The sequence below is a fragment of the Hyperolius riggenbachi genome, chromosome 3, assembly GCF_040937935.1.
Source record: "Hyperolius riggenbachi isolate aHypRig1 chromosome 3, aHypRig1.pri, whole genome shotgun sequence".
Lineage (NCBI taxonomy): Eukaryota > Metazoa > Chordata > Amphibia > Anura > Hyperoliidae > Hyperolius > Hyperolius riggenbachi.
In genome coordinates, this window is record NC_090648.1 from 138,644,220 (window position 1) to 138,660,023 (window position 15,804).

Below are 15,804 nucleotides of genomic sequence, written 5' to 3' on the forward strand. Positions count from 1 at the left end.
CTAGCTCCCCAGCCAGCTTAGTACCCATCTCCAGTTTATTAGTTAGCTTAGTGGCCTGGCCCTTTAACAAACTTTATTGTTTTTAAACAATAATAAGGCGTATTGCATTGGAAGTGCACAAGTCCACGAGCATGGTGGTATGGTAGATGGCCTACACTTATGGCTCTAGGCCCTGCATATGACACTCGCCCCAGGCCTCACATACTCTAAGGCCGCCTCTGAGTGCACCTAACAGCAATCTGCAAAATTGTGTTTATTTTCACTAGTTTTGCCCCCTATGACTTTCAAGAATGGCGACATGGCCCTTAGCCTAAAAAGTTTGGACACTCCTCATCTAGAGGCAGTGAAGCAGGCCCAAACCGCAATACTTCCCCAGAATGTTTCAGTAAGGGGTTCAAATTTTTGGCCCGGTATGTAGGGTTTGCCTATCACAATACTTATTGCGTTTCTTGGGGTTTTCTTGCTAAAAGTTTTGTTTTTGTCTCATCTTTCCATAGAACATTTTTTCAATAACCTTCTAACTTAACCTTGTGGTCATTAGCAAGCAGTAGACAAGTTTGTTACAGATAGCGATGGCTTTTCTCTTACAACACGTGCTGTATACTGTTGTTATTCAGTGTTCTTAGGATGGTGGACTGAAATACAGTGCTACTTGAAAGTTTGTGAACCTCTTAACATTTTCTGTATTTTTATATGATTTTGATCTAAACATCATCTGATTTTCAAAAAAAGCCTCAAAGTAGATGAATAAAACAAAGAAATGAAGCAAAAAATATTGTGTTTGTTCAAGTATTTATTTGAAAAAAAAAAAAAAAAAAAAAGATCCAATAACATTTCAGCGTGTGGTAAAACATACTGTACTTAGGATTATTATATACTGTAATTTGAAGGTGAAGTCGGAATCTGATGTGTTAAATTATTATTCAGTATTTTTCACAGAGTCTTTAGTTATTGGACTAAATGCCCCTCACAGGAGCTCACAATTTAATTCCTACCATAGTTGAGTCATTTGTGGAAGACAGCTATAGAGGCTGTGTGATGCAGTAATTGGTAAAGGACAAATATAAGGCTGGTTTCAGACTACAGTATATCCACTTTCCCCCTTTCATTTTAACAGTTCGCATACATTTGTTCCATTTTGTGTGTTACAGAAAAGACCAAAGACTTGTTTCCCTCATTTTTCCAGTCAGCAAGTTCTGTTGCCATTCATTCTGTGAAAGGCACAGCTCCTATCCAGAACGTCAGCGGACACTGCAACAGATTATACACCGGAGACATGAGCATTGCAGTAAATTGCAACACAATGCTCATGTCAAGTGTGAACTGTGTTTTACGAGATGATATGGTTAAGTCATTGTCAGAGGGCAGCTATAAGAGGTCCTGTGGTATAGTAATTGGTAGAGCACTTATATATGTTTTATGGTACAATCATATGCAGAGATCAGGCATGTAAGGCTATGTGCTCCCGTGGACAGAGTCAATAATGAGATGTCCTATAGTACAGTCTCTGGCAGATATAGCACAGTTGGTAGGTAGGTAGGTATAGTACAGTAACTACCACAGTGAGGCTACTTGGCACAGCTAATGCCAGAAGACATCTAAGAACAAATCATCTAAGAACATAATCATCTAAGCACAAACATTATAGGTTGGAAAGTGCAGTATGCATATTTGTGCTTAAATAATAAGGTGCTGGTCGACAACAAAATATATGTGCATTATTTATTTTATCTCCATTTTAAAATACTGGCATGTCACGCCAAGTACAGTATATACAGCAAAAAATATTACTCTGTGGGCCAGATTTATCAAGAGTGTCTGAGACAAAATATTAGGAGGTTTTTAGAAATCCGTGCAGAACTGTCTCAGGCACCCTAAGAAATCACTAGATAGTGCAGATTCCTTCTTAAACTGTAAGGAATGGAAGGAGCTAGGAAGGTCTCTCAGGCAGTGCTGTGTGTGAGGGGAATTGCTGTTGCTGAGGTAACCAATACACCTGCTGTCAGCAAGCTCTGAGTGAGGGGGGAGGAGCCCTTCACAAATCACATCTTGCCCGCACTATATTTAGAACTGCTAATGAGCACTTCTTAATCTGCAGCAGTGAAGGAATGGATTTGCACTTTTCTTAACTGTAGTGTAGCTCTAGAAATCCACCCTAAACTGCCGCTATTACCTAGGCTTTGGGAAGCTTCTTACTATCATGCAGAACTGTTCTTCTGCTGGTTAGAACAGTTTTAGAAGAAAAAACTGTCGGTAATGCTTTGATAAATCTGGCCCAGTGCTTCTAAAATGTCCCCACTGTTTTAGCCAGGTGCTTTGCTTATGAGTGACAGCAATTTTAAATCACGGCTATAATCAATCATGCAGGTGTATTTTCTCAATAATCAGAAGCTCATTTTAAGATGTTAACCAGACTTCGGTATAACAACACTAAAGGTGGCTATACATCTATAGATTGACCACCCAATTTAATAATTATATCTAATCTGATGAAAATCGGTGCCACCAAAAGCATGCCTGATCGACGATGCGACCAATTTTGGGCTGAAATTGGTCAATGTTTGGATCGGACATGCTGGAAAATCTCGGGCTGACATCCTCAATCAGGTACGCGATGGTAAATGCGTGCGATAATTGCGAACGGCAAATGGAAAGCCCCTGGCTGTCCCCCCTAATGTACATGTATCCTCCCCCTCCATGTGCCACTTCATTAATACTTTATCTGTCTGGTATCCGCGACTGTGTTGCACTCCTCTTCCAGATTCGTGCCCCATGTGATTGCCAGCATATTGCACGTGGGGGCGCATGTGTGACATCACACATGCGCCTTTTGTGCAGTACTCTGGCAAACACATGGGGCATGGATGCGGAAGAGGAGTGCAGACACATCGGCGGACACTGGACGGTTAAAATATGAATGCAGTGGCACTGGGGGGGGGGGGGGGGGGGGAGGGGGCAGGTTACATGTACATTAGGGGGGACAAGGACCAAAGGTGACAATGTGATGTCACAAGGCCGATTGCCAAAAGGGAATCAGCCTGCGGTTTATGTCTTCCAACAGATCTCTCTCCGATAGGATTTGATCAGAGAGAGATCTGTCTATTGGTTGATCGTTAGATGTATGGGTACCTTAACACTCATAAGATATTTACTATAAATTGCATAGATATGTTTACATTATATTATATAACATAGTTAATGGCAATGTGGCAATGTGCATTTTATTAACGAGCTTTAATGTGTGTTTTCTTGTAGTTTTGTTTCATTATCAACTTTAACCATGAGAATCAGAAGCCGCTAGAGCTGCGGACAGAGGACTCCAAGGACTGCGATGAGTGGATAGCAGCGATCTCGCGGGCCAGGTACAGTGTGCAGCGATACAGTACAAGGCATGCGGGTGTGCATGGTGTGCTCACATCTCATAATAAAGGTGACTGTACTTTCCATGCTATAATGCGCATTAGCATCCCAAAAACATTGCAAAATTAATCAAAACACAACATTTTGGGCAGCACGTTGGCGTAGTGGGCAGCATGGTGGCATAGTGGTTAGCGCCCTCGCCTTGCAGCACTAGGTCCCTGGTTCGAATCCCAGCCAGGTCAACATCTGCAAGGAGTTCGTATGTTCTCACCGTGTTTACGTGGGTTTCCTCCGGGCACTCCGATTTTCTCCCACACCCCAAAAACATACAGATAAGTTAATTGGATTCCTGATAAATTGGCCCTAGACTACAATACATGCACTACACAATACATACATAGACATGTGATGTGCCTGTGGTAGGGACTAGATTGTGAGCCCCTCTGAGGGACAGTTAGTGACAAGACTATATTCTCTGTACAGCGCTGCATAAGATGATGACGCTCTATAAATACTAAATAATAATAAAAATACAGACATCAAACCAACAAACGTTGATTCCGGTGATACCTTTAATGGCTAACTATACATGGTTTATTGCGAGCTTTCCAAACGTTACGTTTCTTCTGCAGGCATTATACAGAACTGGATCAGAACCGTAATATAAAGTTTCCAAACATACTGTGAATTTACCCTGTAAGCTCATTATTTAGTTTCATCCTAATAACCAGCACTTTTTTGTTTGCTTTTAAACCTCTTTAGAGCATGCGGTATTGTTTATTATTTGTTGAATTAGCTGGTTGTGCACACTAGGCAATAAGATGTCAGAGAGCCACCTCCCCTCCCCCCTTTTCCCTGGGGAGGTATTTGTATTTCGGGTTTCACCACTTTGCCACAAACTGCAGTACTGCTGCTTAATATACCCTCTGGTGGTTAATCAGAAGGTAGCATCGGAGGGTCACAGAGATGCGCTCTGACGAAACATTCGCTCCTGGGAGCAGTGATGTAAGTACAGATGACAGGGCCCTTGGCGAGCTCATTATAGAGACCCCTTGCTCTCCAATGTAAGGCTCAAAGGCAGTCTTAGTGCTCAGACCCAAGCCATTACAAAGCATTACTTCTTGCCTTCATCAATGTATGTGCATTTGTTTTATCCAATACTATTTATCAGATCCTATTGAGGTCTATAAATTATTTTGCAGTCAGGGAGTTCTGAATACAGTACTGATGGTTTCCTGATCCACAAAGCAGTCATACGGCTTGGTCCAATTCATTTTTTCTTCTAAATCTTCTCCTGGGTAACATTTCCACATCTTATCAATAAGATTCCTTATAAGCCACCAGCAAACAAGAAAATACTCAATAATATTTGACAGTACGTTTTCTCCCACTTTTTGGAGCTGAAAAGTTAGTTTAAACAGAAGATGAAAAAGTATCTCCTAGGAGAAAACTGAGGAGAAAAAGAGAATTGGATCAGGCCCATAGACCCTTATTAAATTAACTTTTCTCCTGGGTTTTCTCTCAGGAGATATTTTCACGGTTTATCAGTCAAATACTTTTTAGGCTGGTTTTACACTTGTTTTGTGCAATGCGCATCGCACTGCAGAAATGAGGTGACAGGGTCATATGCATAGGCCCACCCCCTGGTTAGTGACGTACTCCCTGCTGGCAGAAAGTACGTCACTGGAATTTGCGGCGGGCATGCCTGAAAGGCATGCCCATGAGAGGTGCTCGGAGTCCCTTTAACTGTGGCGGGGGAGAGTACCGCGGAGCGATGCAACATGGCCAGTGTGCAAGGGGCCTTAAGGGGGCCACACACCATACAATTTTTTAAATAACTGTTCAATTCAAGAATAGCAATCAATTTTTCTAACTGATTGTAACAATTCAAAAATCTGACCAATGTACCACACACCTATGTTCAATGTTTCGCCAATTATGAATAAAATAATTGAAAGCTCAGAAAAAATTTATTGCAGCTGTACATCAAGTAATTGACAATCCATCACACACAATACAATTCTTGATAAAGTTAGTCTGAAATTTCCAATATATCCAATCTCCAAAACTCGAAAAAAAAATGGGAAATTCGATCAGATTTATCAATTGAAAACAAAGAAAAGCTCTCGATTTTTTTTTTTGGGACAACTGGTCGAAATGATTGAATTGGTGAAAAATGTGATCTTTTAATTGTATGGTGTGTGGCCACCTTTAAAGTGTACCGAGAAGGGGGATATAAAACAATGATACATACCTTCAGGCTGATTGCTCCCTTCAGGCTGATTGCTCCCTCGCTGTCCTCCTGCGCCGCCTGAATCCTCTGCTATTCAGCCCGGTAATTCCTTCAGTCAGTGAATGTAACAAGTGCGGCCACCACAACCCCTGATCTGAAGGGGGAGGTCCTGTATCAAGGGAAGGAGTTTGGCCCTCACAGTCCTGGGCCCTTGTGCAGCTGCAGAGCCTGCTCTCCCATTAGTTCCACCTCTGGTGCCTACCTCACAGCTTTCAGAGAAGATAGGGAGGACCCAACTTCTGCAAAAAATATTTACGAAAGAAATTACATGTGTTGCACACATTCCTGGTCATGTAAGCCATGAGGGGTTAATACGAGGAGTGCATGTTTTCATGCACATAGATGTTAACACTGGTTGCTCGAAGTCATTGCATATCAGAAAATTCTGCATTATAATTTCAGGGCCGGATTTATCATAAGGCACTGTAGGCACGTGTCTACAGTCGCCTAATGATGGAGAGGCGGCTCACTCTTCTCCCCAAGTACCTCCCTGCCTCCTACCCTATGCAGAGTCCTGCTGAGGGTATAAATGAGATGTTACTCACCCGGCTCTCAGCATTCCACTGACGAGATCTCCCTTTAGTCAGGGGCACGGCTAGCTACTTAATACTGAGGTTCCTCTAGCTACCTGATACTTGGGGGCACCTCTAGCTACCTAATATTGAGGGTACTTCTGGCTAAGTAATACTAAGAGACACCTGTAGCAGGAGAAATAAGGCAGAAGTGACAGCTGGGCCAGACAGCACACTTGCAGTGCGGTTCGGCGGGGTTTGTAGGTTCATGAAGGGGCGAAGTCTAAGGCGCCATGACATCTGTGCCTAGAGGCTTCTGTGAGGTAAATCCGGGCCTGATTACAATATTAGCACTGTAATCATTTAGAAGTTGGACATCAAATGCTAATGCTCTGTATTAATTTAATATTACATTTATTTATATATCACTGTATGTAAGACCTGAATCTAGGACAGTTGAGGAAGAAAGACAGATAGGGATGAATTATGTGGACTTTCAGTATAGAACTATGGAAGTAACAATTCAGGAATTATGTGTATCATTCTTAATGCTGTAGAATGAGTTTGTTATTGTTGAGGTTTAGCATTATGATTCAGCTATTCAGGTATAATGGCGAGTACACACCTTGCAATTCTTATTTTAGATTATACTTTCAATTGAAAAAAAGATTGGCTCGGGCAAAAAATTGTACAGCCTACTGATTGTTGTTCGCATCCAGATTTCTATATTCGGAAACCTGGCTAGCGCTGTGCACAGTCATTCAGCACCAAGCCACGGAGTCCCATGAAGCGCAACGTGGAACGCAAGTTGACTTAGTGACTCTATCTTGAGTCCTATGGGAGAAAAGCGCTATAGAAATGTTATTGTATTGTATTATTGTATCTCATGCTAACGGTGCTGAATGGCTGTGTAGGACATTAGCCGGGTTTCCGAATATGGAAACTGGGTGTGATATTGCCAATACTGATTGCCAGCGATCGATTCCAGCTCAAAGGCAATCTAAATCTTGATTGAAAGCAGATAGGACAGGCTGGAAAATATTGCCTATTTCTGGCTATATTGATAAAAGAAATGTTTCCCTTTCTATGTCCTTTTAAACCTTTTTTGATCGATATCCAATCAGAAAAATGATAAGAAATCTGATCAGCAGCAGCAATCTCTGTGCCAGCAGCAGCAGTTACATTTGTGCCAGTAGCAGCAGTTACAATTGTGCCAGTAACAGCAGTTACCATTGTGCCAGTAGCAGCAGTATCACTATGCCAGCAGCAGCAGTTACCATTGTGCCAGTAACAGCAGTTACCATTGTGCCAGTAGCAGCAGTTACCTTTGTGCCAGTAGCAGCAGTAATCTATGTGCCAGCAGCAGCAGTTACCTTTGTGCCAATAGCAGCAGTTACCATTGTGCCAGTAGCAGCAATGTCACTGTGCCAGCAGCAGCAGCAGTTACCTTTGTGCCAGTACTAGCAGCAGTATCACTTTACCAGCAGCAGCAGTTACCATTGTACCAGTAGCAGCAGCAATCACTGTGCCAGCAGCAGCAGCAGTTAACTTTATGCCAGTAGCAGCAGCAATCACTATGCCAGCAGCAACAGTTACCATGGTGCCAATAGCAGCAGTAATTGCTGTGCCAGTGGCAGTAGAGTCCACTGATTAGGAGCTACCTCTGTTAAATCAGAAACTAGATCCTGGCTCATTAATATAGAGGTGGAATTATGGCCGGGTCTGTTTGTCAAAAGTTAAGCCACGTATACAGAAATAGTGGTGTTCTCATTACTAACTGTCCCACTGATTGTGTTTATTAATATACCTGAAAGGTTCTAGGCTTCATTTTTAAGTGTATTCAGGATAATGCACTCTTTCATCCATTTCGTGGTTATTATTAGTATTTTTCTATTGTACATATGTGATGTGTCGCGGAGAACTGAGCATTTTCCGTGATGTGGCACGACTTTAAAAAGGTTGGGAACCACTGACATAGGAGTATATTCTACTCACTCGCTGAAAATGGTGGCCTCTACTGGCCGGAGTGAGACAGACACGCACTCCTTGCTAAGCACAATCTTGCCTACAGCTCCGTAAACTTGTATAGCCCCCTTCACATGGACGCTTCACGGCATCCTTCGGCCTTCCGTTCTACGTCGTCACGTTCGGGAGGTGGCGCCAGGCTTCCTGCGGCAACTGTCGCCGTCCCGTCACGAACGGTGGTTTTCGTCCCTGCAAAGGGAGATGAAGATGCGGCGGTGGATCGACCCCGGCTTCTTCGGTCACCTGAAATGACGCGGTAAATTGGGATCTGAATGCCGCATTTGCGCAATCTACGGTAAACGGCGGTAACCACGTGATGCTAAATGTTCTCATTCACTTGACTGGGAACGTTTAGCCGACGAGTCCCCGATGCTTAGCGGAAATCGTGCCAAGCGTCCATATGAACCGGCTCTAAGGCTCCACATAAAACGTAGGATGGGGATGATATTTATGCTTGTTAGCCATGTACAAAAGAAAACCCGCACTGCACTGAAACAGAAGCAAGGGATACAGTTGCCTACACTAGATTTGTTTAAAATGTTATTATTTCTGTGGCTAAATAGTTGCAGAACTCCTTGTAGCAAAGTCGGGGGGAAGAGATATTTCTATCACATATTACCATTTAGACAACATTGCTTTGTTAGATGATTACTGTCACATCATAGAGATTCCCAGCTGAGAGTCTGTATGGTGTCTGCCAGCGCATTCGCTGAGACCGCGACTGATTCAAGTTTGTAGTGCACTTAACTGTGTGCAGATGGGGAAGGCTGATTTGGTTACACCAGAGTCAGGAAGCATATTCAAAATCCCTTACCGGTATTCTGAACAGTTCATGATCACCAGGGCTGGGGTTTAGTTGAAAAGGGGAATGTGAGCTATGTTGTGCCAAGTTGGATGAACAATTTATTTTCTTTTTTTTTTTTCTATTTGACAATATTGATAATTTTTTCGATTCAAATGAAAAATTTGACTCTTGTAACCAATGTACCACACACGTATGTTCGATTTTGACACAATCAGGACAAAAACGAACGAAAACAAGTTATAAATTAGATGTAATTATATGCATAAGATTGTAAATTAGATGTAATAATATACACAATTTCATTTATAATGAAAAAAATGTATACATTTTCATTTATATCATGTGTATGGGTGCTCTGTGTCATCACTGCTATGTATAAAGCAACACAACACAACCAACCTTAGAAAATGTATCTTACATTAACAAGTCTATTCCTCATTTATTTTAAACAACAACACTATATTTATTACAGTGAAGAAATACATTCTATCTAATGTGTCACTTTGACAAATAAAGTTCCATTATTCTTGAATGTAAACTTAAAATGTATTTGGTTGAATGACTTTCATACAACCCGGCACACACCATTCAATTTCTAACTAAATTGATCTGATTTTTCCAACTTTTCAGATCAGTTTTATGGTGGCCATACACGGTACAATAAAAACGTTCGATTATCCCATTTATTCGATCTAAATGATCGAATCGAATGAAAGTTGAAAATATTTTTTTTTTTCGATCAAGAAATTCGAACGATTATCCTGTTTTTTCGATAAAAATCAGATCGGACATGTTGGAAAAATCTGTATATTCGATCTAACGGAATAATCAAACTAAATTATCGAATCGAAAAAAAATGAAAAATTGAACCATGTATGGTCACTCTCTTGATCGAAAAAAAAATATTTTCAACTTTCATTCGATTCGATCAATTAGATCGAATAAACAGGATAATCAAATGTTTTTTATTGTACCATGTCGAATGTATCGATTGAAAATGAAAACATTTCTGTAACGATTGTGGAACTTTCTCCGTGATCAGCGCACAACGCGTGCGCTGACACGGCGGAAATCCTCCACAAGCGTATATTTGCAGGCACCCAGCAAAAGGTGCTACGCACCTGTAGAGGGAAATTCCTGTCGGCAGATGGCGCTGGGGAGTGCAGAGGAACCAATCCTCTGTACCTCCACAAGTGCCAGACAGGAATTGTACGAAGCGCAGAACGCAATCGCAAGAGAGGCGATTGCGAATGAGATTGAGCAAAGGGACAGGTTGTATGTGTGTGCGCCAATCCAGTCGCCACCCGCGACCGCGCACACACAACAGCAGATACGAAATAGGAACGCGATCGCGAGAGGTGCGATCGCCAGACGTGACACAAGGCAGATCAGAATAGAATACGAGGGTAGCAAAGGCACAGCAAATACAATAAGGAGATACGGAAAATAACAAACGCTAGCTAACCGCGAACACCGCACTCATTCGCAACAGTGCAAGCGGTTATGCGCGATCTCCACGTGATAAGCACAATAGAGACAAGCACGCCTAACTAACCATTAACAGACAAACATGAAACAGAGGACGCGAGCGCTTGCTTAACGGTTACTTCACCGAGCCTGCAGCAAGCGTAGTGGACAAGACAGACACACGAAAACAGGGACAAACGAGAGATAGGATCCACAGCACTAGCGAAAAGTGGCTAGCGTGATCCAGGTACAGAGTAGCAGAACAGAAGGATCCCCAGCGCTAGCGAAAAGTAGCTAGCGCGATCCCAGAAGACAGAACAGAAGGATCCCCAGCGCTAGCGAAAAGTAGCTAGCGCGATCCCAGGAGACAGAACAGAAGGATCCCCAGCGCTAGCGAAAAGTAGCTAGCGCGATCCCAGGAAACAGAACAGAAGAGATAGCTGGTAGCAACCGCTGCACCAGCTATACTCCAAGAACAGAGATCAGAACCATTTCCTGTCGACCACCATAGGGGCAGGACAATGGCAACAGGCAAGACAAGACAGAACAGGCAATACAGATAATACAACCTGACTGGGCTAGAAGGGGAGCCTAAAGCAACCCCCAGGAATTAACTATACTAGATAGCAATGGCTGACACTCCAGCAGTGTCCATCAGGAACAGACCATGGAAAGGAAATGACCAGCGAAGCATTGTTGGAAAGACATAGTACTTATAATACACGCCTCCAATGAATGTGGTCAGGCAATTTGCATGACAACGTATGCAAATTCCTCTGCAAGCACAAGCTGCAAAACTGACAGAAGCTTCTTTCCAGAGTCCTGCAGCATGCAAACCTACACAATGGTCAAAGGGCTGCCTGCCTGCACAGGCAGCTGAGCAAATCATCACAATTTCTCTCCATTTTTTTAAACAATCGATCGTTTTAATCAAATTGGGGTACAACCAAACAAAAAAAGTGTAACATGTGTGGCCACCATTAGGCTCAACACACACCATACAATCTTGGTTGTTCAATCTTACCACTTTCATGTAGTATGAGAGCTTATCCAACTAATTCTTACAAAGTATTTTCAATCTGTTGGCCTTTATACTACATAGATTTGGTAAATGTGTACAAACCAAGATTGTACGGTGTGTGTTTAGCCTAAAGGTGGCCATACATGGTACAATTTTTCATTGTTTTTCGATTAGATAATTTATTCGATTATTCCGTTAGATGGACTATAAAGTTTTTTTTCCAGCATGTCCAATCTGTTTTTCCTCGAAAAAACGGGATAATCGTTCAAATTTCTTGATCGAAAAAAAAAATATTTTCAACTTTCATTCAATTTGATCATTTAGATCAAATAAACGGGATAATCGAACATTTTTATTGTACCATGTATGGACACCATAAGGCGAAGTATTCAGTTTATACATCCTCTTTCCTTCCACGCAATCTTAAAGTACTGTATGTTCTTACACTTTTTACATTTTGATCTTCTCACCTTGTTGGTATATTCCAATATTTTGTTTTAAATACATTTAAATTGAGAGTTGAATTGGCCATCATTCTCAGCTTCCTCTTTCAGTGTGCATTCAGGTTGGGGTTAGAGCAGCTGGATAACGTACTGGTTAAGGTTGTTGATTTTGATGAAGGGTTTCGAGCCTATGACCAGGGTTCAGATTCCAGCTCAAGCCAGTACATAAAACAGTAAGGAGTATTTGGGCAAGGCTGCTGGTTGCAATATAAATGTTATTTTTCTTATCTAATTTGAGTAGTTGAGCCTTGACCTCCTCAGTTATAATAATTATGTAACTTAGGGGTTTTGAGTGGAGGCTGCACATAATTTCTTTGCAAAATTTACTTTTCCATCTTTCAGTAGTTGGTTGGTTCTGTTTCCAGAATCATTAAAGCCTTGTTCACAGATTGAATGGTTAAAGAATCTAGCATATTTACAGTGGCCCCCAGTCCCCCTGGATGCATCAGCGAGTGATCTGTCTGGTAGAACGTCTTACTCAAGCACAGCCAAGGGGATTGTTCTCCTACTCCACTCATGCCCTGTGCCATTGGCCCTGCTTCTTCCTCCATAGCAGCAGAATGCGTCGCTAGTCTGCAGGCAAGTGATGCATCTGTAGAGACTCGGCCTTATCTGAGGGATCTAGTCCCAATCCTTGTGGGGCTACAGTCCTTGTACGTGTGTATGAGGGTTTAGGTACAGTAGAATCCCTTTAAAGGTCAAGCAAGGTGAGGAAATAAAACTATACTTACCGGGGGCTTTTTCCAGCCCCTACAAGTCATGTATGTCCCTCGTTGCAGGTCCGGTTTTCTCCCGTCTCCCACTGGCAGCCTCTGAAGATCACCGATGGCTCCCCATTTGGTCGGTGTCTACTGCACATGCACGTTTATGCGCACACACAGGGGCGTAGCGATAGGGGTTGCAGCGGTAGCGACCGCATCGGGGCCCTTGGGCCAGAGGGGCCCCGAAGGGCCCTCCCTCAACTGCAGTATTAGCTTTCTATTGGTCCTGTGCTCATAATAATCATTTCTATAGATACATTGAATAGTGGTAATCAATAACACACTGTTCCCCATCCTTTTCTTGCACCTCAGACACTGTGGTTGCCATTGGCAGGTTTTGGTGCACCGTATCCATTGTTATGTATAGAGTGCTTGGGGGGGGGGGGGGGGGGCCCATGTAAAACTTGCATCGGGGCCCACAGCTCCTTAGCTACGCCACTGCGCACACACCATCATTGGGAGTGTTCTGCAGGCGTCTTACACTCCCGATGATGCAGGCGCCCTAGCATGTGGCGCGGATGCAAGCCTGCAGTGCATATTATTATTATTATTATTATTTATTAGATTTATATAGCGCCAACATATTACGCAGCGCTGTACAATAAATAGGCTTACAGACAATGATAACAGGGTTGACAGAACAATACAGGTAACGGACCATAGATACAACAATACAGGTAATAGCAATAAGATACACAACACAATGCAGATAATAGTACAATGCCAGATCATAAACTGGAATGGTAGTGGTAAAAAATTACCAGTTCCAAATTCTGGGTAAAGTGCACACAGTCAAGTATGATACACAAGGGAAGAGGGCCCTGCCAAAGGCTTACAATCTAGAGGGAGGGGCTGGTGACACAAAAGGAGGGGGTGCATCAAGAAGTTATTGGCAGAAAGGATTAGGGTAGTGTCGAGTTGATGTAGGCCTCCTTGAAGAAGTGAGTTTTGAGTGCTTTTTTGAAGGTGTTGAAGGTGGGAGCAAGCCTGATGGGCAGCGGGAGAGAGTTCCACAGGATAGGGGCAGCTCTAGTGAAGTCCTGCAGTCTGGCATGGGAGTGCGAGATGCGTGGGGTGGTTAAGAGGAGGTCGTTGGAGGAGCGAAGTGGGCGGCCAGGTGTATATCTGCTGACCAGGTCAGAGATGTAGGTTGGGCAGGACTTGTGTAAGGATTTGTATGCCAAACATAGGATTTTAAAGTTGATTCTGAAGTGAATTGGAAGCCAATGAAGGGATTTGCGTAGGGGAGTTGTGGAGACAGAGCGGTGGGAGGAGTAGATGAGTCTGGCTGCTGCGTTCATGATGGATTTTAGGGGGGCGATGCGGTTTTGAGGAAGGCCTGACAAGAGGGAGTTGCAGTAGTCCAGGCGGGAGATGATGAGGGCATGGACAAGGAGTTTGGTAGTGTCTGGGGTCAGGAAAGGCCGGATCTTGGAGATGTTGCGTAAGTGGAAATAGCAGGCTCTAGCTACGGTTTGGATGTGGGAGGTGAAGGAGAGGGCCGAGTCTAGGGTGACACCCAGGCAGCGGGCTTGTGTGGTTGGATGAATGATTGTGCCATTGACAGTGACATAGAGGTCAGTGGGGGGTGAAGCAGCACGGGGCGGGAAGATTAGGAGCTCAGTCTTATCCAGGTTTAATTTTAGGAACCTGGCAGACATCCACGATGAAATAGCTGAGAGACCAGAGGATACCTTCTCCATGGTGGTGGTGGAGAGGTCAGTGGTATGGAGGTAAATCTGGGTGTCATCTGCATATAGGTGATAGTTGAAACCCAGAGAGGAGATGAGTTTTCCTATGGAGGCGGTGTAAATGGAAAACAGCAGGGGACCAAGAACAGAGCCTTGGGGGACCCCAACTGAAAGTGAGAAGGAGGTTGAGGAGGAACCATTGAAGGAGGTCTTGAAGGAGCGATTTGAGAGGTAGGAGGAAAACCATGCTAGGGCACGGTCTTGGATACCCACAGATTGCAGTGACTGGAGTAGCAGGGAGTGATCAACAGTGTCGAATGCAGATGAGAGGTCTAGGAGGAGAAGGATAGTGTATTTTCCTTCGGCCTTGGCAAGCGTGAGGTCATTGACGACCTTGGTGAGGGCAGTCTCGGTGGAGTGACCTGGCCGAAATCCTGATTGTAGGGGATCAAATAAGGAGTTGGAGTCAAGGTAATGGGTCATGCGTTGGTGGACTAAACGCTCTAGGAGTTTAGATGCAAAAGGGAGTAAGGAGATAGGACGGTAGCTGGATGGAAGTGAGGGGTCTAGTGAGGGTTTTTTAAGTAGGGGAAGTACAGTGGCCTGTTTGAAGTCAGAGGGGAAGGTACCCGTAGAGAGGGAGAGGTTAAACAGAGTGGTGAGGACAGGAGCCAGAACAGGGAAGTGAGGACGGAGGGATTTGGATGGCACAGGGTCTAGGGGGCTGGAGGTGGCAGGAGAAGTGGCTAGGAGACGGCTGACTTGGTCCTCTGTGATAGGAGTAAAGGCAGTGAGTGGAGGGTGGGGTGGGGAATAGGTATTGGTGGGGGAGGAAGAGGTGGTGGAGTGGAGGCATGAGATTTCCCGTCGGATGCTGGCTATTTTGTCGGTAAAGTGGGTGGACAGATCAGTGGCTGAGAGGGCGGAGGTGGGGGGAGGAGTGGTGGGGTTAAGGAGGGAGTTGAAGGTGGCGAAGAGGCGCCGAGGGTTGGAGGCTTGGGATCCGATCAAGGCAGCAAAGTATTTTTGTTTAGCATCAGTTAATGCGGTATAGAACAGCTGCAGGTTGGCCTTGTACGCCAAGAAGTCGGAGTTGCTGCGGGATTTCCTCCATTTGCGTTCGTAGGTGCGTGTCTGTTTTTGGAGGTTGCGAGTGTGTGCATTGTGCCAGGGCTGGGGGTTGATGGGACGGCTGGGGCGGAATGTGGGGGGTGCAGCAATGTCTAGGGCTGCTGAAAGGGCCTGGTTGTATTTGGCCACAGCTTGGTTTGGGCAGGTAACGTTAGGGAGGGTGGATGAGAGGGAGTGGAGGGGGTTGGCTAGTGCAGTTGGGTCTAGGTTATGCAAATCTCTCTGCCAACGACCT

At 44.0% G+C, this 15,804-nt stretch overlaps 1 protein-coding gene across 1 annotated transcript in view; it reads left to right on the forward strand.

Moving 5' to 3' along the window:
* RASGRF1 (Ras protein specific guanine nucleotide releasing factor 1) overlaps positions 1-15,804 on the forward strand; it is a 137,951-nt gene that overhangs the window by 24,814 nt on the left and 97,333 nt on the right. The window contains exon 2 of the mRNA XM_068274967.1: positions 3,256-3,362. Within this exon, the coding sequence (XP_068131068.1) occupies positions 3,256-3,362 (107 nt within the window). The remainder of the gene's footprint in view (positions 1-3,255; positions 3,363-15,804) is intronic.